The sequence below is a fragment of the Branchiostoma lanceolatum genome, chromosome 14 (assembly GCF_035083965.1).
Source record: "Branchiostoma lanceolatum isolate klBraLanc5 chromosome 14, klBraLanc5.hap2, whole genome shotgun sequence".
Lineage (NCBI taxonomy): Eukaryota > Metazoa > Chordata > Leptocardii > Amphioxiformes > Branchiostomatidae > Branchiostoma > Branchiostoma lanceolatum.
Window position 1 is genome coordinate 3,053,654 of NC_089735.1, and position 22,143 is coordinate 3,075,796.

General features: G+C 40.7%; 2 protein-coding genes across 2 annotated transcripts in view; both read right to left on the reverse strand.

Moving 5' to 3' along the window:
- LOC136448910 (collagen alpha-1(I) chain-like) overlaps window positions 1–10,453 on the reverse strand; it is a 52,862-nt gene extending 42,409 nt beyond the window's left edge. Inside the window, exons 1-11 of the mRNA XM_066448620.1 lie at window positions 10,449–10,453; window positions 10,189–10,215; window positions 7,792–7,827; window positions 7,385–7,429; window positions 7,212–7,262; window positions 6,556–6,591; window positions 3,339–3,365; window positions 3,061–3,096; window positions 2,443–2,469; window positions 1,330–1,356; window positions 450–500 (exon numbers count right to left, since the gene is read on the reverse strand). Coding sequence (XP_066304717.1) covers window positions 450–500; window positions 1,330–1,356; window positions 2,443–2,469; window positions 3,061–3,096; window positions 3,339–3,365; window positions 6,556–6,591; window positions 7,212–7,217 — 210 coding nt within the window. The 5' untranslated portion in view covers window positions 7,218–7,262; window positions 7,385–7,429; window positions 7,792–7,827; window positions 10,189–10,215; window positions 10,449–10,453. The remainder of the gene's footprint in view (window positions 1–449; window positions 501–1,329; window positions 1,357–2,442; window positions 2,470–3,060; window positions 3,097–3,338; window positions 3,366–6,555; window positions 6,592–7,211; window positions 7,263–7,384; window positions 7,430–7,791; window positions 7,828–10,188; window positions 10,216–10,448) is intronic.
- A 207-nt stretch (window positions 10,454–10,660) lies between these two features.
- LOC136448912 (collagen alpha-1(XXV) chain-like) overlaps window positions 10,661–22,143 on the reverse strand; it is a 73,890-nt gene continuing 62,407 nt past the window's right edge. Inside the window, exon 3 of the mRNA XM_066448621.1 lies at window positions 10,661–10,791. Coding sequence (XP_066304718.1) covers window positions 10,706–10,791 — 86 coding nt within the window. The 3' untranslated portion in view covers window positions 10,661–10,705. The remainder of the gene's footprint in view (window positions 10,792–22,143) is intronic.

Below are 22,143 nucleotides of genomic sequence, written 5' to 3' on the forward strand. Positions count from 1 at the left end.
TCCAAATTCATAACAAAAAATTCTAATATCATATTCAAAGGTAGCTGAAAGGATGAAAAGGGAATAAAGCACACAAAGGTAAGATGAAAGCAGACATCTGAATATATGCGTATATCCAGCTCCCCTAAAGCGATGACAGCATCCCACAACTTTTCTAAAATGATGAGTAACTACTGTATGCTTCCAAAATGTAATTTTAAAGAGCTGTTATGATAACGTACTTAATTATTCAGGGTCTTCATTGTTTTCTTATCAAGGGTCTGTATGGACAATGCTTCCGTCATTTTAACGGTCAAACTATTTCAATACAGTCAGGTAGCATGTTGTGAATATGACTGGATGATGGCACAAACCTACCTAAACTAAGGTCTAAAGAGCTACAACACTATCCTGCACCGTCTTCGCTACCACAGTGATATCTAAGAACGTATCTTAAAGCAGTACACTACCTTGATTTGCACAATCTTTCCAGAAGAGCCTATAGGTATGCCTGGAGGACCCTATAACACAACACAGCACACTCTCACATGTCAACAATCAATTACTCCTTCCACCTCACATCAAAGACAAAGCATTGCCACCCATGCTGTAGCATTCACTTCATCTCTCCAACAATACAGTCAAACCTGCCCAAGAAGACCACTCGGGGGACCGATAAAATCTGGTCTATGTGGACAGGTTGTCATCACTATAGACAGGATTCTTAATGCTTGTGGCAATGGGAAAAATTATCTAAGGGTCCACCAAAACATGGTCACATTTAATAGCCAGGTGGTCCTTGTGTAAAGGTGGCCACTCGTACAGGTTTGACTGTAGTCTCTTTGGCACTGAGGGAGTCCATTTTCCCTCACATCTAACCTACATGTATGCTGCCAACCATGCTGCGGCATTCACAGAATTCATCACTGTCTTTTCATTTTGTTATTACAGTTGAAGATTGAACATGCACAGGAAAGACAAGAACGAGATTGGAAACAGACTGAAGTCATGCATTACAAACTGTTTGAATAAGGCCACACCAATTCAATTTCTTGTTTTTTTTTAAATTCTAGCACAAAAAAAATCATGAAAACAGAAGGCTGGGGTGAAAACTTGCACCTGACCATGTTCACTTCCTGAAATTGTGTGCACCAAAGTACAAACTTTCCTCTGAGATTCTGTTTTCCTGTTGATTTTCCAATCTAGCGGGGTTTTTAAAATTCCGTTAACCAAGAAATCAAAATGGTGTGGCCTAACAGTTAAGAAATGATCTTTGCGTAATGATCGTGCACCCTCCCTCCCATATGTATTCTTTTGTGCTACTGTCGGAAATTCATCCTGACGCCTTACCTGAGGGCCAGCTGGACCAGGCTCACCCTGTAGAAAAGTATGAGTATTCAGTTAATTGTTTCATCATAAACTTTAAGTCTTTCCCACAACATGGTACTTTCCCACAACATGGTCAGGTAACTTCGCGCATGCATCTCTGTCAGCTTTCCTGCGATCTTTAACGTCGAGGCAGGGCTGTCCCAAGATTTCAACTTTTTTTCAGTCCCACTCTATGGTGTTAATATTTGTTGTTAAATCTGTCATTTTAAAGGGGCATATTGTAGAATCTGGTGGGCAAAAACTACAAATAGTAAGAATTTGAAAGATCTACACTAAGATTCACATTTGTAACTTATTTGTTACTTATTTCCAACATATTCCCCTCATTTTGTCACATTTCCACCATTGATAAACGACGAAAAACGCAAAACGTGTAAAATCTGGTTCATCTACATATTAAGTTGCGTCCCGCAAGTTAATATGCAGATAAGCCATCGTAGAACGCTACGAAAAATCCGAATCGACCGTTATGGTCGGAGTTCGAGCGTCACAGGAAAATCACCACAAGTGAACAAACTTCAGAACGTCGGGCGTTCGATCGCGTGTTCGGTGGTTCGTCGGAATGTTGGACAAGATGGTGGCCAATTCAAGCGGCGGTGGGGATTGCGTATATAATTTTTTTCAAGACGTTCGCACGACACTACAAAGTCACATCTGTACGTGATGAATATTGCTGTGCAGTGTAATAAGGTAGATTCAACTAATGATGTAGAAAAATAATCAAAAACAAAGAATTTTGTTTTATGTTCATGTCACAATATGCCCCTTTAAGCTGGATTAAGAAGATATCTTTTCATCAATTTGGGGGCATAAGATTCGGATTTTACATGTAGAACTGGGTGACATTTTTGTCTGTCCCAACATGCAATTTTCTGTCCCGGGACAGAGGGACAGGTCCTGAGGACAGCCCTGCTTCAAGCACAACCACTTCTGTAACTGTAAGATGCCTCATTTGTACTTCAGGCACATGCATTGGGATGGATGGCCACTACCATGCACCCTTCTGATATTTTCTACAGCTTGTGCTTCTGCATTATTCTCCACCAAACACTCTGATCTAAGAAGTCCTGTTACCTGGAGACCATCTCGACCAGGAAACCCCTGTGGAGCAAAGAACAGCCATAGGATTTGCATTATTAATACGCACTACGCTGCACTGATGCTGGACAACACCACAGCTGCTATTACATGCAATACACAGGCAGGCTGCTAGATGGGGTGATTGTCACATGCACTGTTGCTGCTCAATGTAACAGGAAAGAAAATTCCGACACTTGTTTTACTTTAAAGTGGATAACAATAGATTGCAAAATAAAATGAAAACTCATACAATACTACTGCTTAAAATGTATAGTTTTTCTAGTATACTGTCATCACCACAACCAACAATATTACATACGACAATGTTTGTCATAAAATAAGCTGATGACAAAATTGTCTGAATCCGGTATTCAAAATTTAAACAGGGGCCCACGCTTTGTTCGAATTATTTGATGGAAGCCTATGTGATACCGTAAAATACGAAACGGACTGGAACACCTGTATTGAATACCGCGCCCATGTTTGACATAAAAATTCATACAATGTACAATCAATGATAGCTGTATCACATAAGCTGATCGGTAACATATCTGGATGACTTAAAGTTTGTAATGTGACAAAATAATATCTGTGATAAAACCAAAAACTTACAGGTTCACCAGTAAGTCCCTTCAGGCCTGGTGCACCCTACAAATGGTGGGGGGGAAAGGAAACCGAAAGATGCATAAAACGTTACATGCGATGAAAGTTACAATAAATATGACGGGGAAAGTTAGCAATGATAAATGGTTAAAATAAAAAAGGCGGATGTGTATGGAATGTAGTTATGGTCAACAGCAAACCTTGCCCCCTCACTTTTCTGGATGAACCTTTATACACTGTATGTGTTTGTAACAGAAAAAGGAATTTATCAAAATAAGTATACTCACAGGTCTTCCATCCAAGCCGATAGGACCCTGCGCAGTAAGTGAGAGAAAAAAATATTGTCAGTGCACAAATAAAAAAAAATATCTCCAGAAATGAAAAAGAGAATTGGAAATAAAAAAGGCAATTTTCTTAAGCTGCCCATTATCATCTAGGTATACAAAATTTTCAAACTGTCTGGTAAGGCCACACCAATTCAATTTCTTGGTTAACGGATTTTTATTTTCCAAAAAAAAAAAAAATTTAAAAAAAAAATCATGAAAACAGAAGGCTGGCCCATGATTTCATGATTTTCTTTTTTCTAAAATTTTTTTTTTTGGAAAATAAAAATCCGTTAACCAAGAAATTAAATTGGTGTGGCCTAAGTAGGAAATTTTGTTTTGGAATAACAACTTTGGTATGAAAAGGCTTGGATAGGGGTTAAGGGCTATCAGCCATGTATCATCCCCAAATCCCCTATCACAGCCTCTGCACATTGCACACTGAACATGCTTACAGACCTTGACCAAACAGCAAAGGGACGAAACTAATTTTACACAATTTGGTTTGCATGAATAGAGTTTGGGGACAGGCCATAAGGCTGTAGAGCTTGTATAGCTAGATATAACGGGCAGCTTTCAGTTCTAAGTATGATATACTATGATAATGGAATGGGAACACCCCTATGTGCAGTGCAGACAACAGACAAGCCGTGAAGGGAGGAGCTGACTGACAATGAGGGAAGTTACAAAAGCAGCAAGAAGAGAGGAGAAAACTCTACAGAACATGTTTGTCAGGTATTACACTTGTTATTGGTTGTCATGGTATTGTCTCGGATTAATTTGTACGTTTGATGTGATTGGTTAAACGCTGTTGATTAAGTCATCTCTGATTGTTTTTTTCTTTTTTTCTTTCTCTCGACATTGTCAAAATTATGATTGTAATTATTGTTAAGAAATGCGACATTACACAAAAAGGTTGGTACCAACTACAAGACAACAACATCACACAGGACTAGGTACTGACGTCCAATCCGGCCTCTGACATCCCCCTACCGTACTGCTTTTTGCGGGAATAGAGTTGCCTTCGGGCAAGTAGAAATGAGTAGCGGGGGGGTTTACAGTGTCCAGGATAAAGGGGGGTCTCCAAGCCAAGATTTCCCGCCACCTCCAAAGCAAGCACTACGATGTGAGGGTGCCAGAGCGGGGGTAGGGGGGTAGAGAGGGTGATGGTAGACCTCTGCCGCATGCTTTCATGTTTCTCATACCTTCTGTGTCATCATCATCATCATCATCGCACATCATCAATTCAAGAGCCAAGCCTCATTCAACATGGTAGGCAGGCTGTTCAAGTAACAGTCAAATCAGACGTCATTTTCATTCCTCTTCAACTCACAACACAATATATGTGTACTGCTCTACTGAACAACATCAGCATCAAAAGGCTAGCAAACTCTACTACTACATGGAATGTACAAAAGTCTTCCTAGTTAGAGCATTCTTCTGAAAAAAGACCTTCAGTATCATTGCAATGCCGCTTTTTTACATAGCAATTCCTTAGAATGTTTAGGATATCAGTAGTCATTGCAGTTAAACTGTTCATTATGTTACATAGCCATATCAAAACTCAACCAACAGCCAATTCATTTTTAATACAGTGCGTATTGATACAACTACTACTGCACCCATTGCACAGGCTCAATCTGCAAGTATATACAGCCATTTGAACAACTATATATATCATTCATAGTGGCTCTAACATTTAATAGCAGCACTTGCAAATACAGAGCAGCACATTTTATAAAACTTGGTAGTCTTTTCAATCAATGACAAGCATGCCATATGTGCGTAGTATCATAGACTTCTTAAAACAGGGAGAGAATGGCAGAACAGCACATAAAGAACAAAGCATGCATTCTGCACCTTACAATATGTTCGTTTTGGATATAGACATACCTAGGGGATGCTTTCTGTCTTTCAGATATCTAAGTGTATGGTAACAAAGATATATTGCACTTCAAAATGGTTTGAATGGTGGCACAGCTTTCACCAAAAATGACAGACAACTTTATGGTCACCATCCTTTATGAGACAGTCTTTTCTAGGTTTTTTGTGACGTCAATGTGGTAATTTACAAGCAAGTACTTTGACTTAGGGCTTGCAAAATATTAGTGCTCTTTTGTGTACTAAGTAAAATCCTATGATGTACATGTTGTATATAAGTGCAAAGGTAGTTCTCAATGACAAAAAAAGGCAAAAACTTGATACGTTGAATCTGTAATGCAATTCAAAACCTTCATTGTTAGATTGAATTTGTGCCATCAATTTTTTGCCTTTCCTTATTACAATACTGAACTCGGTGTCTTGTGTTTGAGTGTGCCACTGTCAACCTCTATGGAATCTTCTTTTTCCATGTGTTACAGTACAATTCTTAGCCTTGCTGGTGTGTTACATTCTTAAGCCACACCGGTTCATTTCTTTGGTTTTAAGACATTTCAAAGTAAAACTCTTGTGAGAGGCCAAGATGAAATCAGAGTGCTGTAAGAAATACTTCCATCAGACTTTGTACCAGGGCTATCTCCAGAACCCTTCCCTCTGTCACAGGACACAATTTGCTTGTTGCAATTTGGATGGGAAAAAATTTCACTCTGTCAGTCAAAATATCTGAATTTTCTGACATGAAATTGATGAAAATAAATACAAGCTTGAAATGACAGACTTGACAGTAAATGTTAACAACATGGGCTCCCAAACAATGACAGGGACAGACTGAAAAAAATATCAAATCTGGAGACAGCCCTCCTTTGTACACACTTCCAACCTGTATGCACCAAGGTAAATACTTTCCCTCAGACTCTCTTTTAATGTGGAATCTTAGAACCAAAAAATAACATTGGTGTGGCCCAATATGCATTACAAGTTACAACTACTTCCCTCGTGTGTTACAACATATTTTGGCATGTTACAACCAACTGTGTGTTACATGTCAACAGCCCTGCATGTGTGTTACAAGGGTTCTGTAAACTGTAATGGGCTGACGAAGCTAGCATACCTCTTCCAAACATCATCTCTGTGCATTTCAGGCAGCATAAAGAAGCTAGATTCCGAGTCAAACATGGTTAAAAAACTATTTAACTGTCCAGTAAGGTGTGACTGTGTGTAATATCAGTGCTTGGGACAGATAATCGAAGGAATTCATGGCCAACACAATGGAGGTTTCGGGAATCCTGAAGACAGGACACACCGGAAATCCTGGGTATCCTCGGTCCCCCTTTGCTCCCTGGAAAAAAACAAAAAAACCATTAGAAAACAAGCCGCTAGGGGGCCGTAAATCTTATCATTTTGAGGTCTCATCAAGACCTACCCACAAAACAAATATAACGACAATCTATCCAGGCATTCTTGAGTTCTCTTGTTGACACACAGATGGACATACACACAAACACTACTTAAGACATAACCTTCAGGTAAAAAAAAACTTCATTGCTCCACAAGGCATGACAACTATTTCAAATATTGGTAATAAAAACGTTGTCTTCATGATGAAATCTAAGTGGTCAGGAAGGTTTAACAAATGACTGAACACACAGAATGTGGTAAACCAAATAATATGATTCTTCATTTTTGATATTTCCATCTTCTTCTTGGAATTGACTTCTACCACATTAGTATCCATTGTTGATCTTTTTTTGCAATTTACGGTATTTATTTACTCATTTTGCAGCTGCTTTGTACGGTTTACAGTACGGTCAAAAACTTTTTATTTTGGGAAACTTATGAAAATTGATATGCGCAAGGATGTCAACCTTATACATTTGTAATCGAATCAACATGGCTTTCTTTACATGGAAAAAGAAGGGTCTTCAAGTTGAGTTCAACAAAACGTAGCGAAGTACTTACCGACATGCCAGGTGGACCAGGAAGGCAAACCCCATCCAGACCGCGGACTCCCTAGAAGTGATGGAACAAACGTTGGTGACGGCTTTGACCTAGAGTACTTGTGAAAAGAAAGGTCCTAAATGTAGGAAAACAAAAGTATTGGACTGGATGTTAAATGTCATCCTCATCCCTACCTTGTAGCCTTTATCCCCCTTAAACCCTGGATACCCTCTTTCCCCCTGCAACACAAATGGAACATTCCAGCATGATAGACCGGTCCACATGAATGGCATCAAGCACAGCAAAACCCACAAACACTTTATCCTTTTTTGCAAGGATAGCGGTTGTTGCAAAACATTAAGAAGAGAAGAGTGGCATCCATGTGATCGTGGCGACATTAAGAGTGGGACAGAAGCGAACGTGTTGCGTTTGTGGCAATGGCGACAGTGCGGAGCTGAAATGAATCGTGATAACCACAACATATTCATGAACATGTCAAGTGTAAAACAGAATAGGGAATAGGTTTTGCTTACGCAAACCTGCAATAGATTTATGAATACAAAATAAATGTAAGATGTTGCCCTTCGACACGACCTCTCACCTTTTTCCCTGGAACCCCTGGAAGACCAATGCCACCCTACAGGGAGTAAAGGGAACACACAAGAAAGCAAAGGAACAAAACAGCCTCAAGTTCACTACCTACATTGTACATCATCACAATAGCTGAGCCAAGGCTTTAGCACATGAATAAGATCTGGACATCTCTTAACTAATGTAAAAAAAACTGTCCACTGCTTCAGATAGGGACTTCATTGTAAGGAAAAGGCGCATGCAAGATTCTTTTTTCCATTGACAGTTTACAGTTAACAAGAATTTTCATTTTTTCAATACCTGTACTCTACTTTGATAGACTATTTTCGCAACTTCAGATTGAGAAAACAAAACTGTAGTTAAGTATAAAGACATTTCTTCTTCATGGCAAAAGCCTTTTCTCCAACTAATAATACAGCAAAATATAGTGCAATCGCTTACTACTTTTCTTTACTTCTGACTTTAAACTGTACTGCGACAAGGCCTAACAAAAGCCTAAATTGAACATATCTTAAAAGACTATCATAAAGAATCAAACTTGAATTTCTTACACTTGTACTCTGTCCAGTGAAATCAAGATAACAGTGATAACATTACATGTCATATACAATAATAACTTTCATTATTGGATGTAACCGCCATTAACATTAACCCATCAGGTTACATATATCTGCCTCTTTGAAAAGCAGTGGGTTTGAGAGATCTCTGGTGCAGCACTCCCCAGGTATGCACAGTTTAGACATACAGGAGTGCATTATACTGGGTGACGTTGGGTTGGAGATCTGTTTGGACGAATCTTTTCAGGATGGCAGAATTTTGTACCCTGGTGGGATTATGTTAGCAGATGTTACAACAATAAATGTTTACAGTATTCCATCTATTATCTATCTTAACAATATCGAGATGTCATGCCTTGCAATGTCACTTCAACTGTCAGTAGAGCAGTAAACCTGGACCACAGTGAAGATTATCAGAAATGTGGAAGCGATGCGGTGAGGTCGACTGGGGACACCCAAGGGGGGAGGGGTGCATGCAGCATTGCACGCTTTTTAAGTTGCAGAGCACTGCGATTATTAACGTCAGTAACTTTTCGTAATCCAGACAACTTCCTAATGCTCCTAGGAGACCCTGCGTTCTCTCCCAGATGGTTCTCCCTTCTCAGTTTGTTCCTATAGATGCTGGACTTCTTTTCATCTCATACTACTCGTGTGACACTGAATAAAACCGTTAGATGTCTATTTGGATTTTGGGTACTGTATGATACGTTTACCTGTGTTGTCCGCATTTGGAACAAACTTAACCACTTATACTTATTGCTGGTCAAAATTGTTTGCAATCTGAGTCATGCAAAACATAAATTAATCTTTTCTCAGAGTCCGTTGCAAATCGGTAACGTCATTCTTGTCAAGAAAACCATGCAGAATTGTGTCGAAACAGTTAGTATGACAAGTCATGATTATTAGAAGGGAAGTGGAGTAGGCAGTCTAACATGGATTAACCCGGGACAGGCTTTTTAGCGAATGCCCACAAACGCCCACTCTGGCGAAGTCCGCGCTGCACGAATCTAATTTTTTTTGCTTGCAATATGTTCAGGTTGTGCTCCCATTAATTAATCCTGAGTTTCAAGTCAATCCATCGATCCGAAGTTAGATAAAGCGAACTTGAAGATTCTTACCTGGCTTTTTAGCGAATGCCCAGCAAAAAAAGGCTTTTTAGCGAATGCCCACTATATCAGCCAAAATATCGGCCATCGTGACACGGGCGCTAAATCTAACACCATAAACATGTTCAACAAGTTGTCCCCTGAATGTGTACTCAGTTTCCGTGCTGTACACGCCTGTAAAGTCACTTTATTCTACGAAATACACGGCGCGGCCTGCGGCACGTATTCGGGGTAGAGGCCGCTAGTAACCTGTCCCAAATATGCAAATGAGCCGCCATATTGGATTTTTTACGTCCGGGGCAGTGGATTCCCACGCCGTGTATTTCGTAAAATAAAGTGACTTTACAGGCGTGTACAGCACGGAAACTGGGTACACATTCAGGGGACAACTTGTTGAACATGATTATGGTGTTAGATTTAGCGCCCGTGTCACGATGGCCGATATTTTGGCTGATATAGTGGGCATTCGCTAAAAAGCCTTTTTTGCTGGGCATTCGCTAAAAAGCCAGGTAAGAATCTTCAAGTTCGCTTTATTTAACTTCGGATCGATGGATTGACTTGAAACTCAGGATTAATTAATGGGAGCACAACCTGAACATATTCCAAGCAAAAAAAATTAGATTCGTGCAGCGCGGACTTCGCCAGAGTGGGCGTTTGTGGGCATTCGCTAAAAAGCCGATGCGGATTAACCCTACATAATATAAGATACACTAGCGAGGTATATGGATGTGTGAGGAGGTATACCGGAAAGCCATTTTTGCCTGGTGGGCCCTGGGGGAGAAAAAAAGGGATGGAGAGAATCAAAATTTTAGTTAAATATGCACTGATTACAACTACAACGAAAAACAAAATTGATTCAACTACAAACAAAAAATGTGGAAATTACAGTGATTCATTAGAAATTACAAAATGACAACTACGATTCGGTTATTTAAATGTAATTGAATAACGGAGGCAGCTTAGTTGGGACTCCCTTGGTAGTGAACTTTGATCTCCATACTTACTGGGTCACCTGGAAGAATAAGAAGAAAATATTAGTGCAATTCAGTACTGCAAAAAAACAATAAACTCTTGCCCCTTAGCATCAACTTCCATTATGTTTACAATACTTCAATATTCAGTCATTCTTACCAACCTTGCTTTTGAGCTTTTGAAATGCAAAACCGTGATTATAAGTGATATAAGACTCATGAGCAAGTCAGTCCGTCTAAAACTCTGTTGAGTCCAATCTCTGGGTTGGAGAACAGCTTATCTCTTTATACTAGAGATGGAGTTTTGTGTTAGTATGTAAAATGGCAATACCTGTATCACCTTTTCTGCCTCTCTTTCCTCTTCTGCCCGGAGGACCTGTAACACACAAGAAGGGAAAAATACTGTCAGTTTATGGTGAAACAATCTAAGGTAAGTACATGTATGCTTTTCCATTTTATCTAAGGCCACACCAATTTAATTTCTTGGTAAACGGATTTTTATTTTCCCAAAAAAAAAAAATTTACTTTTTTTTTCTAAATTTTTTTTTTTTGAAGTATGCACAGAGAAAATTAATAAGTTACTTATATAGTTTATATACCCTACATATCCTATAAATCATATGTGATGTGAAGTACTAAAAATGAGGAAATTTCCAGTCAGCGCAAAAGCATAGACAGGATTATTTATGTTTGTGTCAATGGGACAAATTATCTAAGGGACCACGAAAATGTGGTTACATTTATCAGGCGGTCCTTATGTTGAAGTGGTCAATTATATAGGGTCGACTGTATCCATGGAGAAGTCAACAAGTAAGTTGGATGATTGGGATGTCAGAGGACGGCGGAACAAAGAACAAAGCTAGCGTCTGGAGATAAGATCAGTGCACCTGAGGGCAAGAACCAGACCGCAGGTACTCCGCAACCTGGGCTTCCCCTAGCCAACAACGTCAACAAGCGCAGGAAACCTGGCAGCGCCAATAGCCTCCACCAGGCCTTCCTACGGGCCTATGGACCATAGAATTCATCAAAAAAAGGAATAATTGGCCAGTAGAGTCAGTCCATGGTAAGGTTAATAATTCGCTGCGCTTGCAAATGAAACCCTCTGGTGGCCAAACTTCCCAGGCAAGTATTCTCCCTATAGCTGGCATGGTTAGTCCGGTAGAGACTAGGCACCAATTGCAAGGTCGCAGCAGAAAATGTCGTGAAGTCAAGATTTTTTAAGGACAGATTGTTTTTTTCCAGTGGGACCGGTCCGAGAGACAGCCATGCTTTAAACCAAAGACTGCGCAAATGTTTGAACTTAAAAATCGATAACCAAATACGATAATAAAAGATAAAAAGGATTATGATAGGTCAAAGACCAAGAGGCATCCTAATTGAAATAGCAAGGAGGTTATTTGCGACACATGGAAGGAGTTACATATTAGCCAGGTTGTGTTTAAACTTGGTCGGCGAGGCTGGGGTTGAGATAAAGGGGAAAACAGCCATTGTTTCTAGGATCAAAAGATATTTTCTACTTTGATGTGGTGTGATATGATCTCAAGCTGGAGCCAGACGTAACATCAAAGACCTGGAAGGCGTAGATAGAGGAAAAATTCCAGACCTAATAATTAAGCAAACTGTTATAGTGCTGTTATTACACATAGCAACCTAACTTGTAAATAAACACTATCCTGAGCAACTGTCTACTGCCAACTTTGTAACAGCCTTGACAGATGTTACGACAGTTCCAAGCGAGCTTACAAATCTCTAGAAAGAACAGTGGCAGATCATTGAAAAGGTAAAAGGTAAAGGTAGTTCAATAGCCTTTTTGAGGTCATAGGGGCAGTGGGTTCTTATCCACTGTGTCTAGGGTACAGCATTCAAAGGCGGAGCCAATCCCTCTCCAACCAAAGTCAGGTACCCAGGTGGCGTTGCGGTGGCGCAGTGGCAAGATGTTTGCCCCCAGAACCCAGAGATACTGAGTTCGAATCCGGGGTTCCCTGATTTGTCCCGTTGACGTTGTGCCCTTGGGAAAGGCACTTAACACGACTTTCCTAACTTCACTCAGGTGTAAATGAGTACCTAGCTCCCGTGTTTGAGGAGAGCCACACCTTGAGCACGTTCAAGGACCCACCACACTTATCGAAAAGAGTAAGGGTCCTTCCCGGTGTGAGCGGTTCAAAACCGACAGTCCTATGGCTGCACATGGGGCAATTGTCGTATTGAGGTTACCTGCGCGCCAAATGGCAGTCGCTACAGACCCTTGCGATCTAGCCCCGCCAAACGTGCGCTCCTCGCAATTCACTCCTGCGAAGAGAGAGTATTCGGCCTACCCAATAACAATAATTCTTACACCTGGGTGGAGTGAGGAAAGTTGTGTTCAGTGCCTTTCTCAAGGACACGACATCTAGCCAAGAATGGAAGCTATGACCTCTAAATCTTGTGTCTGCTGACATAGCCATTCAATGCCACCTGATACATGTAGATACCAAACATACAAGTTAATCTAGATGAAGTATACAGGCATATTTAGTCTACTCCTTATTATCATGGTGGCTGAAGTTGTCGGGTTTCTGAGAAGCCATGCATCACCCTAGAAGACTGCAGAGGACTTGACCTCTATAGCCGGATAGGACCGCCCATAGCTACTTGGTTCTTACCATGACTCATTTGCAAAACTATCATATATCATGTAATAATACTCAATCATGCACTAATAACAAGGAGACCTTTGGACCGAACAAAAGGCCAAGCAAAATGGGAGAGCATATTTGAGACAACATAAAGATTGACTTGGAAATTTGTGGGTTGATGTTACGTGAAAAAATGGGGAGAAATCTCACAAGAACAGCAGGAAAAATCTTATGAGAAAAGAGTGAACAACAAGACAAAAAGTTCATAAATCTTTGGCCTTGGTGCTACTTGGTGCTCCATGTTAATTACTAGTACATACCTACTTCTACTTCTTTTACATAGACTCCACTTCCTTTCGTTTCATAGCACTTTGTAATCATCTTAATCTGTGAACTTGAATTCTTTCCAACCTTTTTGAACAGACAAATTGAATACGCCCTATGAACACATGCCAGAAAAGGCATCATACACTGTCACAGACAGGGTCTCTCAGGCATGACTTCAATTACCAAATTCCATTGGATTTCACTGTTACAAGATTTAAAGGGCAAGCTGACATCCCTGGCATGTAGAACTGCATTAATTTTCTTCCATTAACTGGTCTGATTGTGCTGTATCCTTTTCATTCAACAGTGACTGTCTCTGTTTTGAATTATACGTCTAGGCATAGATGACTGTTCTAACATCATGAGGATTAATATGATGCATGATCAAAGTTGTCTCTGGTTGAAATGTGCCTCTTAATCTTATAGAAGATTAGGCCTTTGTCAATGTGTCTCCTCCCCATACACATACATACATACACACACACTTCCACACACACACACACACACACACACACACACACACACACACACACACACACACACACACACACACACACACACACACACACACACACACACACACACACACACACACACAAACACACACACACACACACACACAAACACACTCACTTAGTCACATACAAACACACACACACACACAAACACACACACACACACACACACACACACAAACACACTCACTTAGTTACATACAAACACACACACACACACACACACACACACACACACACACACACACAAACACACACACACACACACACACAAACACACACACACACACACACACACACACACACACACACACACAAACACACTCACTTAGTTACATACAAACACACACACATGCTAGAATACTAGTGCAGCACTAGCCTGGCTCCCATCCTCCGTACTAACCACTGGCTCAATACTTTCAATTGCTAACCACGAAGATTGAGCCAGCGGCTACTACGGAGGATGGCACCCAGGCTAGTGCAGCATAGGCTACCACCCCCACCCCCTTCCAGAAGCTAATTATCACATTCCTGCAGCTGACAACAAGACTGCACTTCTGGGCGTCTGTCAGGAAGGTGGTTAAACAAGGTGCCGAGAGCTCCAGGATCAACATCATTAAGATTCCTGCGACAAACCGTACAATGGTTACGCCAAGTTCAACCATGTCTATAACCAATCCGGCTCACATGCTTGCTGATACGAATCTTGCGACACAGTGAACAGCATGGGTTTGCATACAATAGGCTTGTTTTATTTTCAGATCAGGTATACAGACTAAATAAATGACGATTCCTCTAAGTTTCATTGATGATTAGAAATGTCACAAATAAGACCATGGAAAAAGCTGAGATCCTTACTTCCATCTACATCTACATTTACACAGTACTCAGCAAAGCCCCGCGAGGGACATACCTTCTTTGGACCACTTAAGAAGGTGATACCACTTGTAAAACACCTCAACACTTAATGTCCTGTCCATTTTGGGTACCGTATAAGACATCTGTGCTACGACTCGTTGAAAGTGAATTCAAAGAAACATCTGAAGCTACTTATCATACCAGGGTAGCAGGCAGGCAAAGAAAGTAGAGATAGTACTTGTCAGATAAAGCCCTGGAAAGTCTCCAGAAGCAGATTTCAACATTCTCAGATTTTCTACAAAGGCTCCATGTTAATGCTAGCTTAGGTTTGGGCTATCAGCCTTATGGCAGCTTTCTGATTCAGCTACATGTATGAACAAGCCTGATGGAAGCATGAATTCAGAGTCATTCCTAAAGGTAACAAAAAACTTTTAACAAGAGCTCTCTTCCATTCAAAAACCATGACCATACATGGCCATACAAATATAATACGAGATATCACAACCAAAAGTTTCGCTACAGTATCAAAGAAAGCTGCTAGGTGGCCCATTATCGAACTTGACCTTCATTTTCCTGACCACTACCCACATACCAAATATCGTAAAGATCCATCATGGCATCCACAGCTTCTCGAGTTATGTCGTCTACAAACACAAAACAGCATCGAAAACATACCCTTCTCGGCGAAGGTAATAAGAGTTAGGAATATCTTGTGTACAGTATGGTCGTCCCATACTAATGGCAGGACCACGGTCTTTCTCCATCTCTCAGCACCTGGACAGGGCTGGATTCCCAGGTATGTGGCACCGCCTGCCTTTCTGAGAATCTGAGTCAGCTTGCCTAATGGCCTGAGGAAGGGTGGGTCAATCTTAGGTGAGCTGAGGCAAGAATCTACAGATACAAATGTACATACATGTACGTATGCCTTTGAAGATGGTTGGCAATGGTCTAATTTTGTGCTTTCTACATAGAGCTGTGTTAACAACTAGTACCAGCCGATGACAGAGTTGGCATTAAGAGAAAAAAAGACATTTTCAATTGTGTTTGTTTGTAGTTTATTACAACTACACTTCTCAGTGACCTCACGTTAGCATGTGTGAATCTACGCTGAGCTCTTTTCACATTTTTCTAAGAGTGACGGAAGGCGAACAATGGTATGTTGATCTGTTAGCCTTCAAGTACCCCTTTCCTTCCTTCCTACTTCTTCTGTATCTAATTTAGAGGAGTCAGTACTTGTCGGGTCACCCGTATGATTATCTGACAGGGTCTTCTGATCACCCAACCACCTTGGCCATGCCTTATCCGTCCTTCCATCAAAACTTTATTAAAATTCTTAATTCCTTCCAGTGGCAATGATCACATCCTGACACCTTCCACCTAGGAACTTGTCCCTTCCAATAACGGGTCGCACTCTGAAATCTCCCACCTCCACGTGGGTCCACTTAATTTAGATGAATGTCTCCGGGACATTTTGCTGCAAAAATTTGGGTTGCAGTTCGAACAAATTTGCGGAGTCATTGGCAGCAGCTGGTCTGTCATCGGGATCAGTTATTACATCTATCACCTGACTGGACTGGTCTTGAAGGAATTCTAGCGAGCAGAAAAAGGAGCAGGTTCTGAAGATTATTAAGGTCTCATCCCTGTGTTACTCCGAATGGGTACCCTAAAAGAATCTGTAACCCAAAAAAATGAACGGTTGCATGAACGTGTGTTTATATCGGTTGGAAATTCCCTTAGCCAGCCCGACTGATCTCAAGCGTCAAACTGATGAAAGCTTGTTTGTAACTCAAGAAATTGGCAGGTAGGAGTTTCTTCAGAATTCAGCGTTGTCGGGACTCCCATGCAGACCCTCACTAATATCTATCCACTCTTGCATGTACATACATTAACATAGTTGGAACTTTGTCTCATTAAGTGATATAAACCTATAGAATAAACCACAAACGGACTACCATACAAAAGAAATATATATCAACTTTTCATGCATTGGAGCATTCGTAAAGCTGCATTGCACTATCAGCCATATGAAAATGCACCATACTTCACCTCAGACAACAGCTTTTTACTTTATATCACCTTGCCTACTCCGATACAGAATAACATAGATTCCTAATAGTCTACTATGGCCACAGAACTGTTGGCAAGGCTTCAAGCTCCTCGGGAAGTGGAGGCTTGCCCCCAGAATGATAAGGTTTGAACCAAAGTGCCAACTCCAGTTCTCAACAGCATGAATTACATGTACAAGAAACTGTGTACTACTTCTCGACTCATAAGGGACCCATTTACATTATATGTAAGAATTCTAAATACCTGTTTTCTGCAATTGTACCAATTGGTGTTAGTACACATTTCCACTACAGTAACACACAAGTGCATAAGAGCAAGGAGTCCAGTACCTCCATGAAGCCTAAACACTTAGGCAGATAGGCAATGCCAGTGGTTAAGGTTGTGGCTGCTGCCGGGCCATCCTTTGGAAAGGAATGTAAGAAGATAAGGGAACAGATACTCTAACAGTGATGCTGCTAGGAAACACTTGCTCAACCCACTTAAGTGTTTATCTACTCTCAAGAAGCTTGAGATACGCCATACAATCATCTGACCAGACAGACTTACTTTAAGAATCTTGGTAAATATCTAGGGATTTTAGTGTATGATTCTGGACATACACTGCAAAGGAACTATAGATGTCTAAGTCTAACTGAAGACAACCTATGATAGCTTAAGTCAAAGCTGATTACATATCAGTGCAGATATAATCTGCTGGCCTATGCCAAATGTACTAAGTAGGTAAAGCATGCAGTACTGGTATCAACCAATAGAGGTCTCTGATGAGGGAAAAACTGAACTACATCATAGTACATGTACAGTATGTAGACCTTTCAACCTTTCCAATGCTGTAATGTCTAGTTCCTAACACAATTCTTTCACCTGAACATCATTGTTACAGTTAAATGATCGGGTGGAGTCCCGAAGTCATCTAGCTTTAAAATAACTAACCCTTCAATCATTTTGATGAGGTAAATGTAACTGTCACAATGATTTAAGATTTTCAACAAGTGTCTGAGCCACAACCAAAGATACTGTTACAATGCATCACTACACTGCTGTCTGCTTCAGAATTCAACTCACCGGTAAGAATGTCTACCACAATATTCAGGAACAAACACCAATCTTGAGAGAATGCAGTGATATGTGTTGACAGTTCAGTAGAGTCAGCCTTGAGAGAGACAGAACAAAGGTTTGCAACACTGAGAAATGCTATTCAACATCAAAGGCCCTACCGAAACTTGATATGTGTGATGTAAGCATTTCTAAAGCATTGTAGGTGTATTACACAATCAAATCAACCTTTTTAAAAATAAACTTCAGTTAAGATCGGGACTTTCTGGCTTTGAATTTTTATCTGTCTCACTTACTATTTGGGAGCCCGTGTGGTTGATTTTCGTTGTTGAATCTGTCATCAATTTCATGAAGTTCAGATTTTCAGACGGGGTTAAATTTTTGTGTCTCAACAAGCAAACTTCCACCCCAGGTCAGAGAGATGGGTCCTGGAGACAGCCCCCAAATCATTCTCTGAAGAAAAGCCAAGATGATTAAATCTACTTTACAATAAAGGACAAAACTGTGCTAAAACACCTGAAGACAAAATGATCTGATAGTCCAAAGCAGTTTTCCCCAGAGAACTCAGCTAAGAGGATAACAGCTTCTGCCTGTCTTTTAACACTTTAATGGTACGAGCTTGTCTAGATGTATGGCTTGCTTTCGCAACACTCCCAAGCCGGATAGGAGCCAGCTTCCCTCGCTGCGTTTCCAAAATAAACATCGCTTTGGACCCCTTTAGCAGGCAAGCATGCACAACTCCGTCATTCCATTCCTTCTTAAGGAATTAACTCATGTTTAGGAAACCAAGCACAACTGACCAGAAGACGCTCCTTGGGCACCTTAAAAATAAACACTACTGGCTCACCACTGGCTTACGAAACCATGATAACTTAAGACATGCAGACAAACATACTTTCGAGGACTGCATCACCAGCGGTCAATCCCCTCTACTTCATTAGAAACCCAGTAAAGAATTGCAAAATAAACAGAAGCTGTATCTAAATCCTCCTCAAATGGGTTCCTTCCTCAAGAGCCTTGTACCTCCTAGTCCTTATAATTGCCTGGCATTGACTCATGCACTTCCTTCGGGGAGACTATGCTTTGTCTCTGGGATGATTCCTTTAAGATCTCTTAAGTCTCCCCCATGACCAACCTGTTATGCCTGTATGGACTGTGTCATTGAAACATTTAGATTCATCTTAATCCTTCTGCTTTCTCTGTCCTGTTACTTGGAAAGGGTAAGGAGGTAGAGGATTGCCTTCACAGCGGGTAATATTAATGTTATTTGAAGATAAAAGGAAAACATAGATATGAATAAACGAAAGAGCAATCAGTCTTTATCAAGACCAAGAAGAAGAAAAGAAACTGACAAAAGAAATCGACATACATGTATATTTGTCATAACAGTCAAGACATACACAGATAGATGACAGCTATGACTGGCCAAGAAGACCGCTCAGGGAACCAATAAAATCTGGTCTATCTGGACAGGTGGTCACTACAGATAGGATTCTTAATGTCACTGGGAAAATTATCAAAGGGACCACCAAAAAGCGGTCACAATGGCCAGGTGGTCCTTACGTAAAGGAGGAAAAGGAATGTTCGTGGTGGTTTTAAGTTCTTAGCAGCACTATAGTCACATACTGCTACAGTACTGGATAAAAATGTCTGCGGTGGCTTTAAGTTCGCGGTGAAACGGTCGCCGTGAAAACCGCGAAGATATCTGCATTTACAGTTTCCATGGCCAGGTGGTCCTTATGTAGAGCTGGTCACTTTTACAGGTTTGATTGTACTTAGATGACTCAATACGGAAATATATCCTGTGCCAGACTATTTCAATACCATATCTACAGTGGTCCGTTCTGCCAGAAACGAGGCTGCAAGTTCAAAGCAAACTTCACTTGAAAAGCAAACTTCATTCAAAGCATTGAGGTTTCCATTCAGCCTGTTCATTTTACCTTGACCTTGAAGGCAGGCATTTTTTTCTTTCGGAAGAAAACAAGTCAACAAGCCGCTGAAATATCACACTGCCCCTTGAAGTCTTTGTTTGAGAAAAAAAAACTATTCTGCGGAACTTTGTTAAGGTCACTTGCTTTGGACCTAACATGGTGGCACTTTACAAAAAGATGTATCAATTAACTAAGGGTTCGATACATCACTGTTGACTTATGTGTTCCACTTATGCCTTTGCGAGCGGCACCTTTTCTCTCCAATTCAGGGGGCCAATGTCTGACTGAAATACTTGCCTTTTCAACCACCAGAAAGCCAGTGGGGGAGGAATTGGAAAAGGGCGGCAGCACAAAAGCGGAATTGTGGCTGGAAAATCAGCGGAAAGCCCCAGGTTGTGGCCAGCACAAGGTAACAATGGCCCTTACAGAATGCATTTTCCACCTTTGCTAAGCGTGACAGTATTACTCCCCTTGCAATGGGTCCAAAGAAAGAGCCGATTACGACACACTGCCTGCCCATCTGTGCAAAGCCAGGGACAACTAGCCTTTACTTATCAGTATGACTGCTCCAATAGCTCTACACCAATTCCAACAAGTGCTCCCCACTACCGATGAAATAGTTTAAGAGGTGGCAGAGGAATAGTTCAACCTGTTTCCTTCAGCATTGACTACGGAGCAACTCCATAAAAAGACATGGTAAACCGCTTTATGGACTCTACATGGTGATAGATATAGCTGTCAACTGCACTCAACAAAGACATAGGTCTCACAAAGCAGTGGAGGGAGGGGGGCAGGAAACCATCCCACTGAGTTGCCATGGGGGTTGTCATGGTCTAACAAGACATCTGTGTTCCAACAATATATTCCCACCTAACTCTGACAAAGAATGCTGCAGTCACGGTAAAACAAATATCCGTAGTACCTACACACACAAAAATTCATTCCTGTTCGAACACTGTTATAAATACGAACATCTACAAACGTAAAGTATGATTCCTTACAATATCTACAAAATGTTCTCAAAACTGAAGTCAATTACAACAAAATGGACAAATGATATCAAACAAAGCAATCTAACACATAATGGGAAAGATACAGTGCTTTCTGGTAATTTTGTAAAGCATCACATTTTATATTATGCAAATCAAACCACACTTTGCACAATTATTTTTCTCATTTCCCAAGTGGTCCAAAGAAATTAAGTTGTTAACCAGAACGTCCTGAACCCATGTAAATCTTTAGTGAACTTGACAGCAAGCAAACAATGTCAAGTTTTGTGCCTGGGACAGAGATTAAGTGCCAACTGAACCTGATCTTGACCTTGAGGGGACTACTATGACCTCACAGATGGCGAGGTGTTTTTGTACCATTGACAAAAGATACAAAGAAGACTTAAACCGCTTTAAGCGAAACTTCCCACTGGTAGGGACACTATAGCAAGTTAAATACATGCAACTCTTCTGTATCTTGGACATTCACCTGGTCCAATAGATTATCAGCTTTGGTCTAATGATCACACGTAACTGACCTTACTGGGGTAAACTTAATGTCAATGTCATCACAAACAATGGCCTTTAGGACATGATACCCAGTACTACGGATATTGGCAGATTTAGAGAAAACCTTGGGTGTAATACAAAAAAGAAACCTCTGTAACACAACACAGACTGTTCCTGAATGGAAAGAGACATTGGCTGGCATTGTTTCCTACGATCCAATGCCAAGTTTAACGTGGTAAGTGCTATCAAAACAAAACAGGATGGACCTTAATCGTATAAGCTGGACTCCTTTAACTCTACCGGTATCAGACTTCAACCTTACAATTCTTTTGTGTGTACTGGATAAAGGGACACCTGTGAGAGGGCACTGAGTCCAACAAGAAGAGCTTCTTAGAATTTTTCTTTAATCTTTGTGAAAATCGCCTTTGAACAAGCATGCAATTATTCATTCAGTCTAACTGCTATAAGAGTTTGGCACCCTTTCACTGTGAATTTAATCCCTTCCCTCGAAATCATATCACTGAGAACTGCAAGACATCTAGTCATAAAGAGAAAAATCACTGCCCCTCTCCAAAAAAAAGGAGATTGCTTCTTAATTACATCAGCTAGCGTCAGTTCCTTCCATTTCCTATTTATACCCTTGTACTTCATATACCATGACAGGTGCAGGCTACAGCTCATCCTCACACACCAATCACACACAGCTGCCACCAACATCAAACTGCTATGCAAATATTTTCACTGTGTCATCACAGATCATTGGAGAAACTCCAGGGCCATGACTAAGCCAGGAATAACGAAAAAGGGTCAAGTCGGGGATATCAAAGCATAATCATAATCATGAACTATACTTGATACAGCAA